The 21387-nt window shown below is 46.6% G+C and overlaps 1 protein-coding gene across 1 annotated transcript in view; it reads left to right on the top strand.

The window, feature by feature from the left end:
* The first annotated feature begins 19 nt into the window (after window positions 1-19).
* Window positions 20-21387, top strand: part of LOC308114623 (TGF-beta receptor type-2-like) — a 39416-nt gene continuing 18048 nt past the window's right edge. Inside the window, exons 1-3 of the mRNA XM_080471662.1 lie at window positions 20-223; window positions 16212-16356; window positions 19589-19779. Coding sequence (XP_080327788.1) covers window positions 124-223; window positions 16212-16356; window positions 19589-19779 — 436 coding nt within the window. The 5' untranslated portion in view covers window positions 20-123. The remainder of the gene's footprint in view (window positions 224-16211; window positions 16357-19588; window positions 19780-21387) is intronic.

Here is a 21387-nt window from a genome sequence, read left to right on the forward strand (position 1 = left end):
GTGTGTTCAGAGTGTGGATGGTTCCGCAGTGACTCTCCAGCTGCTGAGCGGAGTGGAGCGCAGGACGCGGCGGACTCTCCCTCAGCCTTCAGCGGCCTCTCGCCGTGTTTGATTCTGGATGTAATGAGAAGCGGAAACATGGAGGCTCCGTGCCGCTGCGTCTTTTTCTTAGGAGTCTTATCTTTGCTTTTCCTCTGCGCGCTGCCGGAGCCCGGGACCGCCGGTGAGTTTACGCACACGTCCTGAGCACCAACCAACACTTCCACTCGTGTTTTGTCGGTGCCGCAGCCTCTGTGTGTTCCGTGGAAACTGTCGGACGAGGCACCGTTTGCGTTTTTACGCGCGGCTGACCGGACAGCTGAGCATTTCTGTGCGTAACAGGTGACTCATCCAGCGGCTGTGCTGAGCTCCGTACCGTCTGTCCACACACACTGAGCCCCACATGGATCCACACTGCCTCTACATTCCCTCTACATCCCCTCTACATTACCTCTACATTACCCATACATTACCTCTACATTACCCATACATTACCTCTATGTTACCTCTACATTCCCTCCACATTACCTGTACATTACCTCTGTTACCTCTACATCACCCATACATTACTTCTATGTTACCTCTACATTACCTCTATGTTACCTCTATGTTACCTCTATGTTACCTCTACATCACCCATACATTACCCATACATTACCTCTACGTTACCTCTACATTACCTCTACGTTACCTCTACGTTACCTCTCCACCCCTCACAGCAGCAGAGTGAAACACACAACAAACGGATGATCTCGTCTGAAGAGCCAAAATAGCGACTCAAAGTGGGAACTTTCTTCAAGATGATCCAAAAACTTCCAAACATTCAGTGTCACATGAGATGAAATGTCCTTAAAGTTCAACGTTTAATAACGGTGAACTCCAGCTACAGTCATGACTTCAGTCTTTGGACGTGAAGTTTTGTGAATCCGGCTTCAGTGAGAGAAGAGAAGAACTTCTGACTGAGCAGACGGCTTGTATTGGAATTACACCACACATCTTTAACGGAATACACTTTTTAATGGGTTTCTAGGCTGAACTGTGCTTTGAATGGCTTTTCCATACAAACTGTGCAAGGAGGGCAGCATGAGGAACATAGTGATCTGGTCTCCGGTGCATTCACAAAGGCGGCAGGCTGAATAGTGAACACAGCAGAGGCTGGATTAAAGAAGGATTGCTTCAATCAGCTCAGGGGCCATGAAGGATCGGGTGAATAGTGAGGTAGTAACATTTATTTTGATGAGTGTGTGTGTTTCAGTTTTCGCTTGGAAATGTTGTCGTGGAAACGAGCCTGAGTTTAGTTGTATTTGACTATTTGACTATCAAAATACATTAAAACAGAAATGTAAAGATGTTTACACTGCACGGAAAGGCCACATCGATCGGGGCTCGTTTGAGGCAAAACAATTCAAAAGTACAGAAAGAAGACAGAGTAATACAAAAGTGCAAAGTTTATTCTAGTTAAAGTACAGAAGAAAAGCAGTTTTTCTCGTAATACTTCAACAACTGAGGCATTTACCAGGTTGGACCACAGATGAAATACAGTAAAGGTTTTTGATCTGGTGGTTGAAGCCCTGTGTTGTCTTGTGTTGTCTTGTGTTGTCCTGTGTTGTCCTGTGTTGTCCTGTGTTGTATTGTCCTGTGTTGTCTTGTGTTGTCTTGTGTTGTCCTGTGTTGTCCTGTGTTGTCCTGTGTTGTCCTGTGTTGTATTGTCCTGTGTTGTCTTGTGTTGTCTTGTGTTGTCCTGTGTTGTCCTGTATTGTCCTGTGTTGTATTGTCCTGTGTTGTCTTGTGTTGTCCTGTGTTGTCCTGTGTTGTCCTGTGTTGTCCTGTGTTGTCTTGTATTGTCTTGTGTTGTCTTGTGTTGTCCTGTGTTGTGTTGTCCTGTGTTGTCCTGTGTTGTCTTGTGTTGTCCTGTGTTGTCTTGTATTGTCCTGTGTTGTCTTGTGTTGTCCTGTGTTGTCCTGTGTTGTCTTGTATTGTCTTGTGTTGTCCTGTGTTGTCCTGTGTTGTCTTGTGTTGTCCTGTATTGTCCTGTGTTGTCTTGTGTTGTCCTGTGTTGTCTTGTATTGTCTTGTGTTGTCTTGTGTTGTCTTGTGTTGTCCTGTGTTGTCCTGTGTTGTCTTGTGTTGTCCTGTGTTGTCTTGTATTGTCTTGTGTTGTCTTGTGTTGTCCTGTGTTGTCCTGTATTGTCCTGTGTTGTCTTGTGTTGTCCTGTGTTGTCTTGTATTGTCTTGTATTGTCTTGTGTTGTCTTGTGTTGTCCTGTGTTGTCCTGTGTTGTCTTGTGTTGTCCTGTGTTGTCTTGTATTGTCTTGTATTGTCTTGTGTTGTCCTGTGTTGTCTTGTGTTGTCTTGTGTTGTCCTGTGTTGTCCTGTGTTGTCTTGTGTTGTCCTGTGTTGACTTTGTCAAGTCTTCTGCACAAGATGAGTGCGTTCAGTCTTTATCGTGTACTGAAAAGGAGAAATATCCTTCTGTAGTAGTACAGCGGTGGTCTGGTCCAGGTATTGCTGTGTACAAAGTGGAAGTACTTGATGTTTCTGCCGCAGTGAGCCGGAGGTCCAGTGTGTGACTGCAGTGTTTGGCTGCTCAGCATGAGTTAGCGCTGGATGACCCGGCTGACTGCCCCTGTACTACGTGATCATCGGGGGAAGTGTTTTTTATTTACTTACTTTCCCTCCTGCTCTGTTAACGGCAGCGACTTGGCTGCTTTCCAGGTGGAGCGAGCGGCAGGTGGAGAGCAGCGTCCAGAGCTTCTCTTAATGGGCCAAATATGGAGAAATCCTGTTTGTGTGGCCGTCATTAGACGTCTGCTGGCGACTGGCCGCCTTTGTGGTGTTTGTTCCTGCCCTCCTCCCACAGCGGCGCCTATTTTCAACCTGGAAACCCCACATACCAGGAGCACTGTGGCCCTGCTGCACTATGGATCACAAATAGACGCTCAAGCACATGAAGAAAGAAGAACTCACACACACACGCACGCACGCACGCACGCACGCACACACACACACATTATCCAAACTGCAGGGCTGGACTCTGTTCTTATCTTTTCCTTCTTTGTTTGCTTTGAATTGAAGCTCGTCACAGGAAGGTTGGCTCTTCCTTCCCTTCCAGGGAATCTTCTTGGTGTCAGGAGGCGCTGCTGCGTGCTAATCCGCTCGCCGATCCTTGACATCGAGCCAGAAGGAGGTTTTCTTGAAGTCTGAGGGTTTATTCAGGCTTGTTTTCTTTGATTTGTGTTCATGAAAACACATGAAACACACTTTCTATAGGAGCCACATGTCACTCTTCAGCCTCTCTAGTGGCTCCAAGAAGTGTTCAGAAAGATATACACTTTTATCTGATTGCAGAGTATTGTTCAAAGTACACTTATCTCCTGGTAAAAGTATCTACAACAGCTAACAATGGCTAAAATAGTTAAAAGAAAAAGGTTAGTCAGTTTAGAAAATAACTGAAAGGGTTGAATGAGAAACTGACTAAAATGGCCAAAATCACAAAAAATTGATAAAATTGCTGGAAAAAAACATTAAATAGTTCCTAAAATATCCAACATGGCGAAAACTACTTTAGAAAAAAAGTTAAACCATTCGATGAGGTGAAAATAAAAAACAAGCACATGAACTGCGGGACCTTTACACCATGTTTCAAGTGGAAATCTAGAGTTTTTTATGTTTTCAGTTCAGAAAGGTTTTGCATTTATACACCAATGTTTTGAAAACAAAGTTTGTTTCCATGGGAACCACACAAACTCTGAAAACAATGTCGTTTTCATGTTAGTCCACTAGTGGGTGCTGTTGTTAGTTTTAGTACTGACTACACACACACACACACACACACACACACACACACACACACACACACACACACACACACACACACACACACACACACACACACACACACACACACACACACACACACACACACACACACACACACACACACACACACACACACACACACCCAGCAGAGAACAATGAGTTCTAAACATGAACACGGAGAACACGGACGTTCTAGTGGACAGACCACCGTTATTGTTCATCTACTCACACATGTGCAGAAGAACTATTTTCTACGTTTGCGGTGCAAATCCATCAGGGGCTCCCGACCACCGGTCCATTTGGTACTGGACTGCAAAGAAAGAATAAAAAGTTTTATTTTGAAATCGTACCTTTAAACTTCCATTTGTCTGCCTTGAGTTTTAATTTGAAAAACACTTCACTGTCAGCGCTTCCTTCCTGAGCAGGACGGTTCATACACCGTCCTGCTGGTCTGTAGAACCCGTCGGGTCCACATGGAGCGCTGAGCGGATTCAAAAAGTTGTGTTTTCAGTCTGAGCACCGTTGTCATAGAAACAGACTCTTGACAATTCTACAGAAGTTTAGTTTTCACTTGAAAGCGCGGTGGTGTAAACAACCTGCTATTGGGAAGTCCAAAGCTCCTGCAGATGGAGGAACATCCGTCAGCTGAACCTGGATCAGGAGGAACCAGAACCTTCCCACCCTGAGTGTTGCTTCGTCACTGCTTGAGCAGAAACATACCAGGGTTCTGGCAAAGCTTTTCAGAACCTTCCTTTCTTAAAATAGAGACCCAGTCAATGTTTTCAGTTGAAGCTGTCGCTGTTTGAAAGATGTGCTTCAGTGACTTCACTGGGATTCAGCCACTCTGTGAAGCGTCTGCTCTGCTTCTTCTTTCTAATCCCCCAGTCAAAGAGAAGAAGGAGGGATGGAGGGATGAAGACCAAGGCAGGGAGGAGTGAGAGGACTCCAGCCAGTTGGAGCGAGGGATGGATTAAAGGAGGAGGGAGGGTGTCCTCTGCTGGTTTCACTGACAGGTCCAGACCAGCTGGTTTCCTCCCATGAAGGAGTCAAAACCTCCGTCACCTCCTGAACTTCACGTTCACATTGTGAAGGAACCAAGAGGTTCAGCTTAAAGGACCTGAACCAAACTCCTCCATCTCAACTGCTGAGCGACGTGAGCTGCGGGTCAGTTGGTGGCGCCGGAGAGCTTCCAGTCACAATGCGGTCAAAACAAATGAAATAGTCCCCTTGCAGCTGGACAGCGTGGCGGCGGCCTCCACCGCTGTGTCGCTGTGATCGATGGAAGGTGCCAGCGTGTTCAGGTTACTGTGCTTCCTGCACTGATGACACATTTACAATAGATTTTGCAGCCCTCCTTTTTGCACTCCGTGGTTTTAATGGCATGTCTTGATGGAAACTCCTCACTGGTGATCAGGAAGAGACCGTTTGGAGGACAGAGCCTCCCACTGGAATGTCAACAAGCTCCTGTTAAACTTTCTTCTCAATCAGGAAGTTCAGCCTATTGGCCACGATGACATCACTGGTTGAGTCACTCACCTCAGCTATCAGAGCCCTGACCTCACCCAGCAGCTGTTTCACTGTCTAAAGATGATGGCTACTGAAAATATATTGCTTTTATTTACTTACTTGTTTACTTATTTATGTATTGAACTTGAAATGAGGAAGAAGAGAGGAAGAAGTACAGAGGAAGAAGTACAGAGGAAGAAGGGAGGAAGAAGTACAGAGGAAGAAGTAGAGAGGAAGAAGGGAGGAAGAAGTAGAGAGGAAGAAGGGAGGAAGAAGTGGAGAGGAAGAAGTAGAGAGGAAGAAGGGAGGAAGAAGTAGAGAGGAAGAAGGGAGGAAGAAGTGGAGAGGAAGAAGTAGAGAGGAAGTAGAGAGGAAGACGTAGAGAGAAAGAAGAAAAGGAGGAAGAAGTAGAGAGGAAGAAGTAGTGAGGAAGAAGAGGAGGAGGAAGAAGTAGAGAGGAAGAAGGGAGGAAGAAGTACAGAGAGAAAGAACTAGAGAGGAAGAAGGGAGGAAGAAGTGGAGAGGAAGACGTAGAGAGGAAGACATAGAGAGAAAGAAGAAAAGGAGGAGGAAGAAGTAGAGAGGAAGAAGTAGAGAGGAAGAAGTAGAGAGAGAAAGAAGTAGAGAGGAAGAAGTAGAGAGGAAGAAGGGAGGAAGAAGTAGAGAGAGAAAGAAGTAGAGAGGAAGAAGTAGAGAGGAAGAAGTCATGTTCTAAAGGGAACCAATGAAGCGTCTGCTTATATTTGTTAATGTTAATAAGAGTGTTAATAAGTGTCTCTATTCACTGGCTGTTTAAAATAACTCAGGGTTTATGAGTCTTTCATCCAAGTGAACCTGGTGTCTGAGTCAGTTGATCAGTTGATCAGTTGATCAGTTGATCAGTTGATCAGTTGAGTCCGTTGCACCATCTCCACCCTCTCCCGGACCTGGACGCTCTGAATTGCGTGAGGAAGCTCTGGGTTGTCGTGTTTCAACAGGAAGATGCTGCGACCCTTGTGAGGGAGTTAATAAGGACATAGTTTTTAGTGTCTGCTCTCTTTATTCTACTTCATCGCTCTTGTTTTTGAGCTTTTGCTAATGTCGCTGTGCTACATGGTTCATGGATTTCACTCACGTTCACACACAGTCACATCGTGCGAGGAGCTCCATTCATCCATTGCTCAAAGACGCTCTGACCTGTCGAAGGAGGGGAATCAAACCTGCAGCCTGACGTAGTTCTGGTCCATCCAGCACAGCACAACCGCTGCACATTTAAAGCCAAATAGAACATTTCTATCATTTCAGGAAGTTCTTGTTAATGAATCATTGGCTGCGTTAACGATTACCTTGGTGCTCCACCCGGCCGGGCGCCAGGTGGAGGTGGGTCACGCTGCCTTTCATCCTGCAGTAACTGGAGCACAAAGAACGCTCACATTTCAATGACGGCCCCTCCAGGAGCCATCAACCTCCGTCCGCTGCTTCCTCCTCCGCCTTCCTGTGGCTGAGCTCACTGATGTTTTCTTATGGAATTCCTGCTCATGCAGGACAAGAGCTTCAGCAGCGCCAACACACCTTCAGCAGTTCTCCTCGGAGGCGGATGGCTGCAGACTCCACCTCCTGCCGTGGATCCAGAACCATCTGCCGTGGATCCAGAACCATCTGTGGTGGATCCAGAACCATCTGCCGTGGATCCAGAACCATCTGTGGTGGATCCAGAACCATCTGCCGTGGATCCAGAACCATCTGTGGTGGATCCAGAACCATCTGCCGTGGATCCAGAACCATCTGTGGTGGATCCAGAACCATCTGTGGTGGATCCAGAACCACCTGTCCTGGATCCAGAACCATCTGTGGTGGATCCAGAACCACCAGTAAAACGCTCCAGGCGCTCAGACTGAAGGAAGGTCTTTAAGCCCAGACTGGCTGGATTCCAGCGTCACCATTTACTCTTGATTGATTGAGTTCACAGCACAAAGAACGGGGGTGTCGGTATGGACAGTGGGGTGTGGGGTTCCATACTGCACAGGGAAGACACAACGTGTGGTTACATGTTTCTAGATGTGGGTTTATTATCAGTGAATCAAGCCCCTGCAGCTGACGGAACACACACCCTGAACATGGAGTGTGTTCCGTCAGGGCAGCCGTCCCGCCGTCCATGACTCACGGTTCTGTCCTCAGCACAGTCATGCTCTTTTATTTAAAACTTGACTATTTATGTAGAAGGAAGCGACTGTGAGACTGTAGCAGATTCTGTGATAAGGAGACAGACAAACCAGACCAGGAATAGAAAGTCCCCGCTAAGGAGACGCTGTGGTCTCCAGGACGGACTTAACGATCCTGGTTCCTCAGTCTTTTCTTTGTCTGGAGGTTCGCGCCTCTTTATTTTCACAGTCCCAGTCCAGACTCAGTGTGACGGAATGCGTCTTGTGGCTTCCTGTTAAATGAATAACCAGCGAGCGCAGCCTGATCCTGTCCTCCTCCAGCGCCCCCTGGTGTAGCACAGTCAGAGCACAACTGGTGGAGGAATCGGGAATCCATGGTGTAAAACTCTGAGCCCTGCTTAGCTCTCAGTCCCTCTGCAGACTCTGTGTTATATTCCAGACCTGCCAGGCTGCTGCTGTTTGCGCGATGGAGGCTGCTGCTGTTTGCAGTATGGACGCTGCTGCTGTTTGCAATATGGAGGCTGCTGCTGTTTGCAATATGGAGGCTGCTACTATTTGCACTATGGAGGCTGCTGCTGTTTGCACTATGGACGCTGCTGCTGTTTGCAATATGGAGGCTGCTGCTGTTTGCAATATGGAGGCTGCTGCTATTTGCACTATGGAGGCTGCTGCTGTTTGCAGTATGGACGCTGCTGCTGTTTGCTCTATGGAAGCTGCTGCTGTTTGCAGTGTGGACGCTGCTGCTGTTTGTACTATGGAGGCTGCTGCTCTTTGCACTAGGAGGCTGCTGCTGTTTGCACTATGGAGTCTGCTGCCTTTTCTAGTATGGAGGCTGCTGCTGTTTGCACTATGGAGTCTCCTGCCTTTTGTAGTATGGAGGCTGCTGCTGTTTGCACTATGGAGGCTGCTGCTGTTTGCGCTATGGAGGCTGCTGCTGTTTGTAGTATGGAGTCTGCTGCTGTTTGCAATATGGATGCTGCTGCTGTTTGTAGTATGGAGGCTGCTGCTGTTTGCACTATGGACGCCCACCTTCACAATGATGAAGCTCTCAGACTGGAGACGCTGAGCGTTCACCTCACTGACCTGTTGTGATTATTATCATCATCGTCTCATTAATGCTTCACTGTCGTTCAGCAGCCGAGTCCTCAGGTCCTTCCTAATAGTCCCTCCTATCTCCTTTCCTATCCACCTTTCCTTAACCCCGTGGATGACGTCACGGGGTTAAGGAAAAGTGTTAGGAGGCTTCCGAAAGGTGTTAGTGAAAGGTGTTAGGAGGCTTCCGAAAGGAGTTAGTGAAAGTTGTTAGGAGGCTTCCTAAAGGAGTTAAGGAAAGGTGTTAGGAGGCTTCCTAAAGGAGTTAGTGAAAGGTGTTAGGAGGCTTCCTAAAGGAGCTAAGGAAAGGTGTTAGGAGGCTTCCTAAAGGAGTTAGGAAAGGTGTTAGGAGGCTTCCTAAAGGAGCTAAGGAAAGGTGTTAGGAGGCTTCCTAAAGGAGTTAGTGAAAGGTGTTAGGAGGCTTCCTAAAGGAGTTAGGAAAGGTGTTAGGAGGCTTCCTAAAGGAGTTAGGAAAGGTGTTAGGAGGCTTCCTAAAGGAGTTAGTGAAAGGTGTTAGGAGGCTTCCTAAAGGAGTTAGGAAAGGTGTTAGGAGGCTTCCTAAAGGAGTTAGGAAAGGTGTTAGGAGGCTTCCTCATTGAAATCCTTTCAATTTTAAAATGAAAAAACAGGAGACAGCTGGTCTCACGTTTTTTGTTTCCCAATATCAAATCGAAAAACGAAAGTCGGATGGTTTCCGGTTTTTCGTTCTCCGACATCAAAACTAAATCGAATGGCCGGAAAATACACGGACCCTTGATCTGCTCCTTTTTCAGTGATCCTGAGTTTCCCTGAACTAAAGCGGGTTCCTTTAAATGTTAAAGGAATTGTGGGGGAACATGAGCTGTTCTCCTTTGGTAAAGGAAGCATCAGTGGTTCCTAGACTAAAGGAGGTTCTAAAGGAAGCATTAGGGGTTCCTAGGCTAAAGGAGGTTCTAAAGGAAGCATCAGTGGTTCCTAGGCTAAAGGAGGTTCTAAAGGAAGCATCAGTGGTTCCTAGGCTAAAGGAGGTTCTAAAGGAAGCATCAGTGGTTAGAAGATAGGAGGGATTATTAGAAGATAGGAGGGACTGTTAGGAGACATGAGGGACTATTAGGAGATAGGAGGGACTGTTAGGAGATAGGAGGGACTGTTAGGAGACATGAGGGACTATTAGAAGATAGGAGGGACTATTAGGAGATAGGAGGGACTGTTAGGAGATAGGAGGGACTGTTAGGAGACATGAGGGACTATTAGAAGATAGGAGGGACTATTAGGAGATAGGAGGGACTGTTAGGAGATAGGAGGGACTGTTAGGAGATAGGAGGGACTATTAGAAGATAGGAGGGACTGTTAGGAGACATGAGGGACTATTAGAAGATAGGAGGGACTGTTAGAAGATAGGAGGGACTATTAGGAGATAGGAGGGACTGTTAGGAGACATGAGGGACTATGAGAAGATAGGAGGGACTGTTAGGAGATAGGAGGGACTGTTAGGAGATAGGAGGGACTATTAGAAGATAGGAGGGACTGTTAGGACATAGGAGGGACTGTTAGGCGATAGGAGGGACTATTAGAAGATAGGAGGGACTGTTAGGAGATAGGAGGGACTGTTAGGAGATAGGAGGGACTATTAGAAGATAGGAGTGACTATTAGGAGATAAGAGGGACTGTTAGGAGATAGGAGGGACTATTAAGAGATAGGAGGGACTGTTAGGAGATAGGAGGGACTATTAAGAGATCGGAGGGACTATTAGAAGATAGGAGGGACTTTTTGGAGATAGGAGGGACTATTAGAAGATAGGAGGGACTATTAGAAGATAGGAGGGACTATTAGGAGATAGGAGTGACTATTAGGAGATAAGAGGGACTGTTAGGAGATAGGAGGGACTATTAAGAGATAGGAGGGACTGTTAGGAGATAGGAGGGACTATTAAGAGATCGGAGGGACTATTAGAAGATAGGAGGGACTTTTTGGAGATAGGAGGGACTATTAGAAGATAGGAGGGACTATTAGAAGATAGGAGTGACTATTAGGAGATAGGAGTGACTATTAGGAGATAAGAGGGACTGTTAGGAGATAGGAGGGACTGTTAGGAGATAGGAGGGACTATTAGAAGATAGGAGGGACTATTAGAAGATAGGAGGGACTATTAGGAGATAAGAGGGACTGTTAGGAGATAGGAGGGACTAGTAGGAGATAAGAGGGACTGTTAGGAGATAGGAGGGACTAGTAGGATGCACCCACAGTCTCCTCCTGCCCTGCAACAGTTCAAGGTTCAAAGGTCGGCCGCGCTCTCCTCATCTCTCCTGCTGCAGCTTGTTTTTAGTTTCAATGTATAAACTTAAATGTCTATTTCACTGAGCTGCAAAACACATTTGTGAAATTTACAAAACAGTAGGAATGTACCCATATCTTTTCTTTGAAGAAGGATCCTACTATAACTCATTTCTTCAGGGAATCAACCTGTCCGTAGGCATCTCCATGGCATAGTGCTCCCGAGGGACGCGGAGGGGGGTCTCTTTAGCGTGTAGCATGTAGCATGTAACATCACTGGTCTGTGAGCCTGAAACTCTTTAGCATGTAGCATGTTGCACGGCTCAAAGTAAAATTCTCTTGATCCACTGAGCAGCAACTACTGAGCAACATCGAGCTAACTGCTGGTTCAAATGTCTCTGCTGATGAAGTTGCTGGTGAATAAGTTGCCAGTGATTAAGTTGCTGGTGATTAAGTTTCCGGTGATGAAGTTGCTGGTGATGAAGTTGCTGGTGGTTAAGTTGCCAGGGGTTAAGTTGCCGCTGATGAAGTTGCTGGTGATTAAGTTGTTGCTGATGAAGTTGCTGGTGATTAAGTTGCCGGTGATTAAGTTGCCGGTGATTAAGTTGCTGGTGTTGTATGAACTACCTTTCTCCTCCTCTTGATATTTTGTCAGAACATCATTTACACTCTTACGTTTGTTGTCATCAATATTAAAGAATCTAAACCGCTCCTCATCTCTTGCATACCTGCTGCTGATGGATGACATCATGGATGACATCACGTATACTCACATAATCTTTTACCAGTATGGGTACTCTGGTATCGGTTTCGATGCATCCCTACATTATATCCAAAAAACATTCCTTACGTGCGACTCACAGCTTTTCTCTTGTCGTTGTGATGGTTGTCTGGACCAATCATCTTCTGTCATGTGACAAATGATCCTTCAGCATTACAGCCTCGTCTTTGTTCTAGTTGGCGTTTTCATCCAGCAGTCGCTGCTCTGATCTGTAGTTGATGTGAAAGACAGAACGACTGCTGGCCTGGCCAGAGACTCACAGCCTCACACTCCGACTGTTGTTCCACACCCCCCAGATTAAGATGAGGGCTCGTGTTCTTAGTTCTCTCAGTTAAGTATAACTTCTATTCTAGTATTTTTGTGTGTATTCTGCTGCATCCTGCTGAGATGAGGTTTAACATGCTGAAGTACAGCTGGGAGCTGCGAGCTGTTGGTCGCTCTGGAGGTTTGCTGCTCGGTGAAGCTGAACCAGGAGCAGACGCTTGAAAGCAGCCTCTGGTCGGACTGCACTGACCCCACCCACTCCATTTCTAGTAATCCATATAACTCCTTTGACGGTCATCTTCACTCCAGCACTGGGTGGAGAGCTGAACTGGGTCTGTTTCACAGAGACAGGTGTGAACAGGTGTGAACAGGTGTGAACAGGTGTGAACAGGTGTGAACAGGTGTGGACAGGTGTGAACAGGTGTGGACAGGTGTAAACAGGTGTGAACAGCTGGGCCAGGAGACAGGAGATGAGACTGATTACCTTTCACTTTACCTCACCAGGTTCCCCCCAATCACCCCCGGAGATGAAATCAAACAGCGTCACCAAAGATACCATTGGTCTCCATGTGACTCTGAGCCATGAGAGCTGATTTCAGCCACAACCTGCTGAAAATAAAAAAAACACAGCAAATGACGAATGAGGTCATGAGGACTCACTTCCAAGTCTGCGCCCTAGAATGTGTATCATGAGTCACATGGTGTCCAGTGGAAAGCTGCTAAATGTTTGGTAACATGGAAGATGCTTCTCTACAGTCCTCATCTCACATCCAGTCAACCCCAAACTCTGATCACTTTTCACAGAGAACAACCTTTCTTCGTCTTCAGCACACCGGAAGCCTTTCTGAGTGTTTCCCTCTGACATGTCGGCTCACATCTCGGAGTGAACGTGTCATTCAACCTTATCAAGGCTCCGTTCAGAGGGAAATATCTCAGTTCAGAGCAACGACAGTCGTGTTTACACGACAACGGTGCTCAGAGTCACTGAAAACTCAACTTCGACTCCATGGAAACTTTGGAAAAGTGAACTATTGTGAAATGTTGCTGCTCTGCATGAGCTCCTCGGCCAGCTCTACTGCACATGCTCAGTACAACCAATCAGAACAGTCCAAGTAATAACAATCCAATTTCGTGCTTTTATTTTGACAGTCACCATAATAACAATCCAACTTGGTACTTTTATTTTGACAGTCACCATAATATCTCCACATTGGGGGTTTTGGTTTCTTGTGGCCAGAAGAAACCCTTGCGCAGCCCCCCCAGCTCAACCAGAGCCCCCCTCTCCTGTGTGGACGTTCAGCAATGATCCAATGAGCCTTATCCAAGATCTTGCAGGCGTGTCACGGTGTAAAGATGAGGTGTGCCCAATCAGAGCCCCCCCTCTGCTGTGACTTAACCTGAACACTAAAGCAAACAGTGACAGGCATGTCGAGGTGTGAAAAGCCGCGGTTCCACTGCAGTACGTGCCGGGCCGGCCGGTACAGTAAGGTAAGGTAAGGCAAAGCAAAGCGTACCAAGACCCAACTCTGGTGCATGGTCCTACCACAGAGGCCACAGTTAGAATATAAGCGGTGTTGTGAACGCTGCATAACGCCGCAGGTCTGTGATGTCATTGCACAACAGTAATCGCCGTGAGCCTGGTTCTCTGTGACACAGCTTCTAGCTCCCGCTGAAGCTCCGCCCCTCCCATTACTGAGAGGAGCATCTGCACCTCGTCTGAACTCCAGGGGGCAGTGCAGCACTACATCTCAATAAACCCAGTTAATAAAACAACCAGTGAGCACAAAGCGGCGGATGTAAACAGCAGAGGGTTTATACAGCCAATGAGAATTATTACTGCTTGTCCAGAGTGACGATCGTCACTGATCAATCAGCAGACGGCTGCGCTGTAGCTCCGCCTTCTGGAATCGTACCGATGTGCAAGCTACTCCAACGGAGGGCTTATGGAAAATGGTACACATCAGGTATGGTTCTTTCAGTACCATCCTATAACTTTTGTCAGTGGGGAGGCATGAAAGCCCATCCTGGTCCATACTGAGCGGTGGAACCGCGACTAAAGAGAGGAGGTGTGAGGTGGAGCCTGAGCCTCTGGTGAAAAGAGGCTAAGGTCCTGTTTCCATGACAACAATCCCAAGAGACCACACCTTGTCCATGAGGCCCCGTTTACATGACAAGGGAAACAAATGTAACTAGAAAAATGTTTCAACTTTTGGGGGGTCTGTTTACGCGACACCAGTGCTCAGATCTACTGCAACCGTGACTTTTTCATACCAGCTTTCCAAACTGGGACTTTTCACAGCGGTCCCACCGCAGGACGGGACGAAACGGAATGAAATGGGACGGGACGGGACAAGACGGATGGGACAAGACGGGACAAGACAGAAGATAACGGATGGGAAAAGATGCGACAAGAAGGAACGGAACGGACGGGACAAGACGGAACATAACGGGTGGGACAGGATGCGATAAGACGGAACAAGATGGAACAGAACAGACGGGACAAAACGGAACGGAACAGACGGGACAAAACGGCACGGGATAGATGGTACCAAAAGAACCATCTATACCGACCCAACGATTACGATTTTTCGTCACCCCTCTATTGGAGTACCTAAAACGATACGGTTCCATAAGCAGGCGCTACGATGCAGCCGTCTGCTGATTGGTCAGCGGTGATCGTCATTCTGGACAAGCAGTAGTATCTCTTCATCGGCTGTAAACCCTTCATTGTTGTGTACATACACCACTTTGCGCTCACTGGTTGTTTCGTTAACTGGTTTACTGAAGTGTGGGTGCTACACTGCCCCCTGGTGGTCCGATACACAAGAAACCAACATGTAGATTTTGTATAAAGCAAATAGTAAAATATTACCAGGAAACATCCAAGAGAACTTTGAAAAAAGAGAAAGTCGGTATAATCTGAAAGGAACAGACATCTTTAAAAAACCCAGATTCAGAACCAAACTCATGGAACGAACCATTTCAGTGAAAGGAATTAATATGTGGAACGGACCTAAGAAAGAAATTAAAGAGCCAAAAAACATAATGTTTTTTAAGAAACAAATCAAAAATATGATACTCAACAAATATGAGAGTACCACTTGATAGGAGAATCCAGATGAAAGTTGATATTTTGTGTTTTGAAAAAATGAAAACTATATAAAATGTATTGTGTGTAATGTAGATAATATATGTATAAATAATGTATATGTGGAAACTGACAACAAAAATTGTATATTTGTATAAACTATAGAGACTTAAAAGAAGTAGAAATATTTTATGCTCATGTAAGTTCTGATTGCAAATTGAATCATTTGTAAAACTGTAAAAGAAACAAAAGACTGAAAATGTATAAAGGGGTAGGAAACATAAGTTTTACTTCAACCTACTCCTTTTCGAATTGTATGGACAGTATATTACTTTCTTTTTATTTTTTATTTTATTTTATTTATTTATTTATTTTTTAATTGCATTGTACAAATTCGAAATAAAGACTACTCCTACTACTACATGTAGTGTGTACGTAAATGCTAATACACTGAAAACGATGTAGTTTTCATGTTGGTTCACGAGTTGGTGCTGTTGTTAGTTTTAGTACTAAAAACACACACACACACACACCCAGCAGAGAACAATGAGCTCTAAACGTTAACAGGAGAAAGAACACGGACAATCTAGTGGATGGACCACCAAGTTGGATTGTTATTAGGGTGACCCTCAAAATAAAAGTACCAAGTTGGATTGTTATTAGGGTGACCCTCAAAATAAAAGTACCAAGTTGGATTTTTATTAGGGTGACCATCAAAATAAAAGTACCAAGTTGGATTGTTATTACGGTGACTGTCAAAATAAAACCATCAAAATGGATTGTTATTACGGTGACTGTCAAAATAAAAGTACCAAGTCCAGAAGAATAAGGACTGGGAGACATGACACCACAGAGGAAACGTTGTTCTGATTGGCTCTACTGAGCATGTGCAGAACTACTGTTTATAAAGCCTGTGGCAGCATTCCATAAAAGTTGTGTTTTTCCCGTTACCATAGAGACGAAGTCAGGGCATTTTCAAAAAGTTGTGTTTTCAGTAGTTTTGTATAAACAGACACACAAAAGGGCCTGAAGGTTTTTTATTTTCACTCATTACTTTCGATTACTGAAAGTACATCATTTCAGACCTGAAATTACATCTGACCTGCCATGGTGTGTGTGTGTGTGTGTGTGTGTGTGTGTGTGTGTGTGTGTGTGTGTGTGTGTGTGTGTGTGTGTGTGTGTGTGTGTGTGTGTGTGTGTGTGTGTGTGTGTTTTGTATGACCTGCAGATAAGCCACCCTTCTACCCACTCAACCAGCTCTGTAAGTTCTGTGACCTGGAGCCTTCGTCTTGCAGCGGCAGCGGCAGCTGCTCCTCCAACTGCTCCATCACCTCCATCTGTGACCACTTCAGCGAGGTGTGTGTCGCTATCTGGTGAGTGAGAGAGGATCAGCACCATGACACCAGAGAGAATAGATGATCAGCACCATGACACTAGAGAGGATCAGCACCATGATACCAGAGAGTATCAACACCATGATACCAGAGAGGATCAGTACCATGACACTAGAGAGAATAGATGATCAGCACCATGACACTAGAGAGGATCAGCACCATGATACCAGAGAGGATCAGTACCATGACACTAGAGAGGATAGATGATCAGCACCATGACACTAGAGAGGATCAGCACCATGATACCAGAGAGGATCAGCACCATGGCATCAGAGAGAATAGATGATCAGCACCATGACACTAGAGAGGATCAGCACCATGATACCAGAGAGTATCAACACCATGATACCAGAGAGGATGAGCACCATGACACCAGAGAGAATAGATGATCAGCACCATGACACTAGAGAGGATCAGCACCATGACACCAGAGAGAATAGATGATCAGCACCATGACACTAGAGAGGATCAGCGCCATGATACCAGAGAGGATTAGCACCATGACACTAGAGAGGACAGAAGATCAGCACCATGATACCAGAGAGGATCAGCACCATGACACTAGAGAGGATCAGCACCATGATACCAGAGAGTATCAACACCATGATACCAGAGAGGATCAGCACCATGACACTAGAGAGGACAGAAGATCAGCACCATGATACCAGAGAGGATCAGCACCATGATACCAGAGAGGATCAGCACCATGACACTAGAGAGGATCAGCACCATGATACCAGAGAGGATCAGTACCATGACACCAGAGAGGATCAGTACCATGATACCAGAGAGGATTAGCACCATGACATTAGAGAGGATAGAAGATCAGCACCATGACACCAGAGAGGATCAGCACCATGACATCAGAGATGATCACACACCATGACACTAGAGAGGATAGAAGATCAGCACCATGACACCAGAGAGGATCAGCACCATGACACCAGAGAGGATCAGCACCATGACACCAGAGAGGATAGACGAATCAGCATCATGACACTAGAGAGGATCAGCACCATGACACTAGAGAAGATAGAGGATCAGCACCATGACACTGGAGAGGATCAGCACCATGACACCAGAGAGGATCAGCACCATGACACCAGAGAGGATCAGCACCATGACACTAATGCGGATCAGCACCATGACACCAGAGAGGATCAGCACCATGACATCAGAGAGGATAGAGGATCAGCACCATGACACCAGAGAGGATCAGAACCATGACATCAGAGAGGATAGAGGATCAGCGCCATGACACCAGAGAGGATCAGAACCATGACACCAGAGAGGATCAGCACCATGACACCAGAGAGGATCAGCACCATGACACCAGAGAGGATCAGCACCATGACACCAGAGAGGATAGACGAATCAGCATCATGACACTAGAGAGGATCAGCACCATGACACTAGAGAAGATAGAGGATCAGCACCATGACACTAGAGAGGATCAGCACCATGATACCAGAGAGTATCAACACCATGATACCAGAGAGGATCAGCACCATGACACTAGAGAGGACAGAAGATCTGCACCATGATACCAGAGAGGATCAGCACCATGATACCAGAGAGGATCAGCACCATGATACCAGAGAGGATCAGCACCATGACACTAGAGAGGATCAGCACCATGATACCAGAGAGGATCAGTACCATGACACCAGAGAGGATCAGTACCATGATACCAGAGAGGATTAGCACCATGACACTAGAGAGGATAGAAGATCAGCACCATGACACCAGAGAGGATCAGCACCATGACATCAGAGATGATCACACACCATGACACTAGAGAGGATAGAAGATCAGCACCATGACACCAGAGAGGATCAGCACCATGACACCAGAGAGGATCAGCACCATGACACCAGAGAGGATAGACGAATCAGCATCATGACACTAGAGAGGATCAGCACCATGACACTAGAGAAGATAGAGGATCAGCACCATGACACTGGAGAGGATCAGCACCATGACACCAGAGAGGATCAGCACCATGACACCAGAGAGGATCAGCACCATGACATCAGAGAGGATAGAGGATCAGCACCATGACACCAGAGAGGATCAGAACCATGACATCAGAGAGGATAGAGGATCAGCGCCATGACACCAGAGAGGATCAGAACCATGACACCAGAGAGGATCAGCACCATGACACCAGAGAGGATCAGCACCATGACACCAGAGAGGATCAGCACCATGACACCAGAGAGGATAGACGAATCAGCATCATGACACTAGAGAGGATCAGCACCATGACACTAGAGAAGATAGAGGATCAGCACCATGACACTGGAGAGGATCAGCACCATCACACCAGAGAGTATCAGCACCATGACACCAGAGAGGATCAGCACCATGACACTAATGCGGATCAGCACCATGACACCAGAGAGGATCAGTACCATGACATCAGAGAGGATAGAGGATCAGCACCATGACACCAGAGAGGATCAGAACCATGACATCAGAGAGGATAGAGGATCAGCGCCATGACACCAGAGAGGATCAGAACCATGACACCAGAGAGGATCAGCACCATGACACCAGAGAGGATCAGCATCATGACACATGAGAGGATCAGCACCATGACACCAGACAGGATCAGCACCATGACATCAGAGAGGATCAGCACCATGACACCAGAGATGATCAGCATCATGACACCAGAGAGGATCAGCACCATGACACCAGAGATGATCAGCATCATGACACTAGAGAGGATCAGCACCATGACACGAGAGCGGCTCAGCACCATGACATCAGAGATGATCATACACCATGACACTAGAGAAGCTAGAGGATCAGCACCATGACACCAGAGTAGCTAGAGGATCAGCACCATGACACTAGAGAAGCTAGAGGATCAGCACCATGACACTAGAGAAGCTAGAGGATCAGCACCATGACACCAGAGAGGATCAGCACCAGGATACGAGAGATGATCAGCATCATGACACCAGAGAGGATCAGCACCATGACATCAACGAGGATAGAGGATCAGCACCATGGCACCAGAGAGGATCAGCACCATGACACCAGAGAGGATCAGCACCGTGACACCAGAGGATAGAGAGGATCAGCACCATGACACTAGAGAGGATCAGCACCATGACACCAGAGAGGATCAGCACCATGACACTAGAGGAAGCTCACAGCTCACATGCAGGAATCAACCCCACTGCTCTTTGCTTCCTCTCAGGAGAAGGAATGAATCGGGCTTCTCCATGGAGACTCTGTGCCACAACCCGTCGCTGCCGCTGTACGGCGTCATGCTGGACGACTACAACAGCTCCAGCTGTGTGATGAAGGAGAAGAACACGACGGGCGGGTCGGCTCAGTTCTGCTCCTGTACAGAGGAAGAGTGTAACGACGTGCTGCTGTTCTCCCCTGGTGAGTTACTCTGATCTTCACCGAGAGGTCAAAGGTCACCAACATTCCAATGCTTCACCAAATCATAGACACACAGGGACACGAGGAAACTTAGTGTGGGTCGTTTCCATGGAAACAAATCATTTTCAAAAAGACATGTAAGCATGAAATGTTTCTGAAACAATGATGAACCAGGAGTTTTCATAATATCTCAGTTTGAAGTTTTGACTTTGATAACTTTATGAATTGTTGGAGCTTCACACATCAACCCGTCATTTTGCACTGAAGCGTAACACACACACATGAAGAGCATTTGTCCTTCAGCTTATGGAAGAATTTGTTTGTTTATTTGTTCATGATTACATGGGGACGACAGTCATTATGCTACCTCCTCCACCTCTCTCCTCCTCCTCCACCTCTCTCCTCCTCCACCTTCTCATTTCTCCTCCTCTTCCTCCTCCCCTTACATCCTCCCTCCTCCTCCTCCTGTTACCTCCTCTCTCCTCCTCCACCTATCTCCTCCACCTCTCTCCTCTTCCACCTTCTCATTTCTCCTCCTCTTCCTCCTCCCCTTACATCCTCTCTCCTCCTCCTTCTTCTCCTCCTCTCTCCTTCTCCTGCTCCTCCTGTACTTCAGTGTCTTTGCTGGAGCTGCTTCAGTCACGTACAAACCACTCAGGGAATCCTCTGTGTGTGTGTGTGTGTGTGTGTGTGTGTGTGTGTGTGTGTGTGTGTGTGTGTGTGTGTGTGTGTGTGTGTGTGTGTGTGTGTGTGTGTGTGTGTGTGTGTGTGTGTGTGTGTAGACAAGCTCAGACACTTGGTTTCCTGTCTGTGTTTAACTCAAATCAGAAACATCTTCAACAGAACCTCCGAGGACGGAACTCCTCTTCTCCTTTTTCTCCTCCCCTCTCCTCTCCTCTCCTCAATCTCTCACTACATTCACCATCTGACCACCACCAACCACTCACTCTCACACTCATTCACCCTCTGACCACCACCAACCACTCACTCTCTCACTCTCTCACCCTCTGACCACCACCAACCACTCACTCTCTCACTCTCTCACCCTCTGACCACCACCAACCACTCACTCTCTCACTCTCTCACCCTCTGACCACCACCAACCACTCACTCTCACACTCATTCACCCTCTGACCACCACCAACCACTCACTCTCTCACTCTCTCACCCTCTGACCACCACCAACCACTCACTCTCTCACTCTCTCACCCTCTGACCACCACCAACCACTCACTCTCTCACTGCATTCACCCTCCGAACCGCCTATGGAATCTACCAGAGGTTGATTTAGTTTCCCTAAACTTAGACAAACTGTCATTTCCAGTAAACCATCAGCAAAACACTGGAACTTTCTAAAAGAGACCAATGAAGCTTCTGCTTGTGTTTGTTTACAAGTATGTTAATAAAAGAGTCTCAATAACTGCTCTCTATTCACTAGCTGTTTAAAAGTACTATACTATTTCACCACTAGGGGGCTCTCTATTCACTAGCTGTTTAAAAGTACTATAATGTTTCACCACTAGGGGGCTCTCTGAAGACTAGATTGTTGTAATGTCTCCAGTTCAGTTCAGATCAGTTCATACCAGTTCAGACCAGTTCAGTTCAGAC

Source organism: Lipophrys pholis, assembly GCF_963383615.2.
Source record: "Lipophrys pholis genome assembly, chromosome: 9".
In the NCBI taxonomy this organism is placed as follows: domain Eukaryota; kingdom Metazoa; phylum Chordata; class Actinopteri; order Blenniiformes; family Blenniidae; genus Lipophrys; species Lipophrys pholis.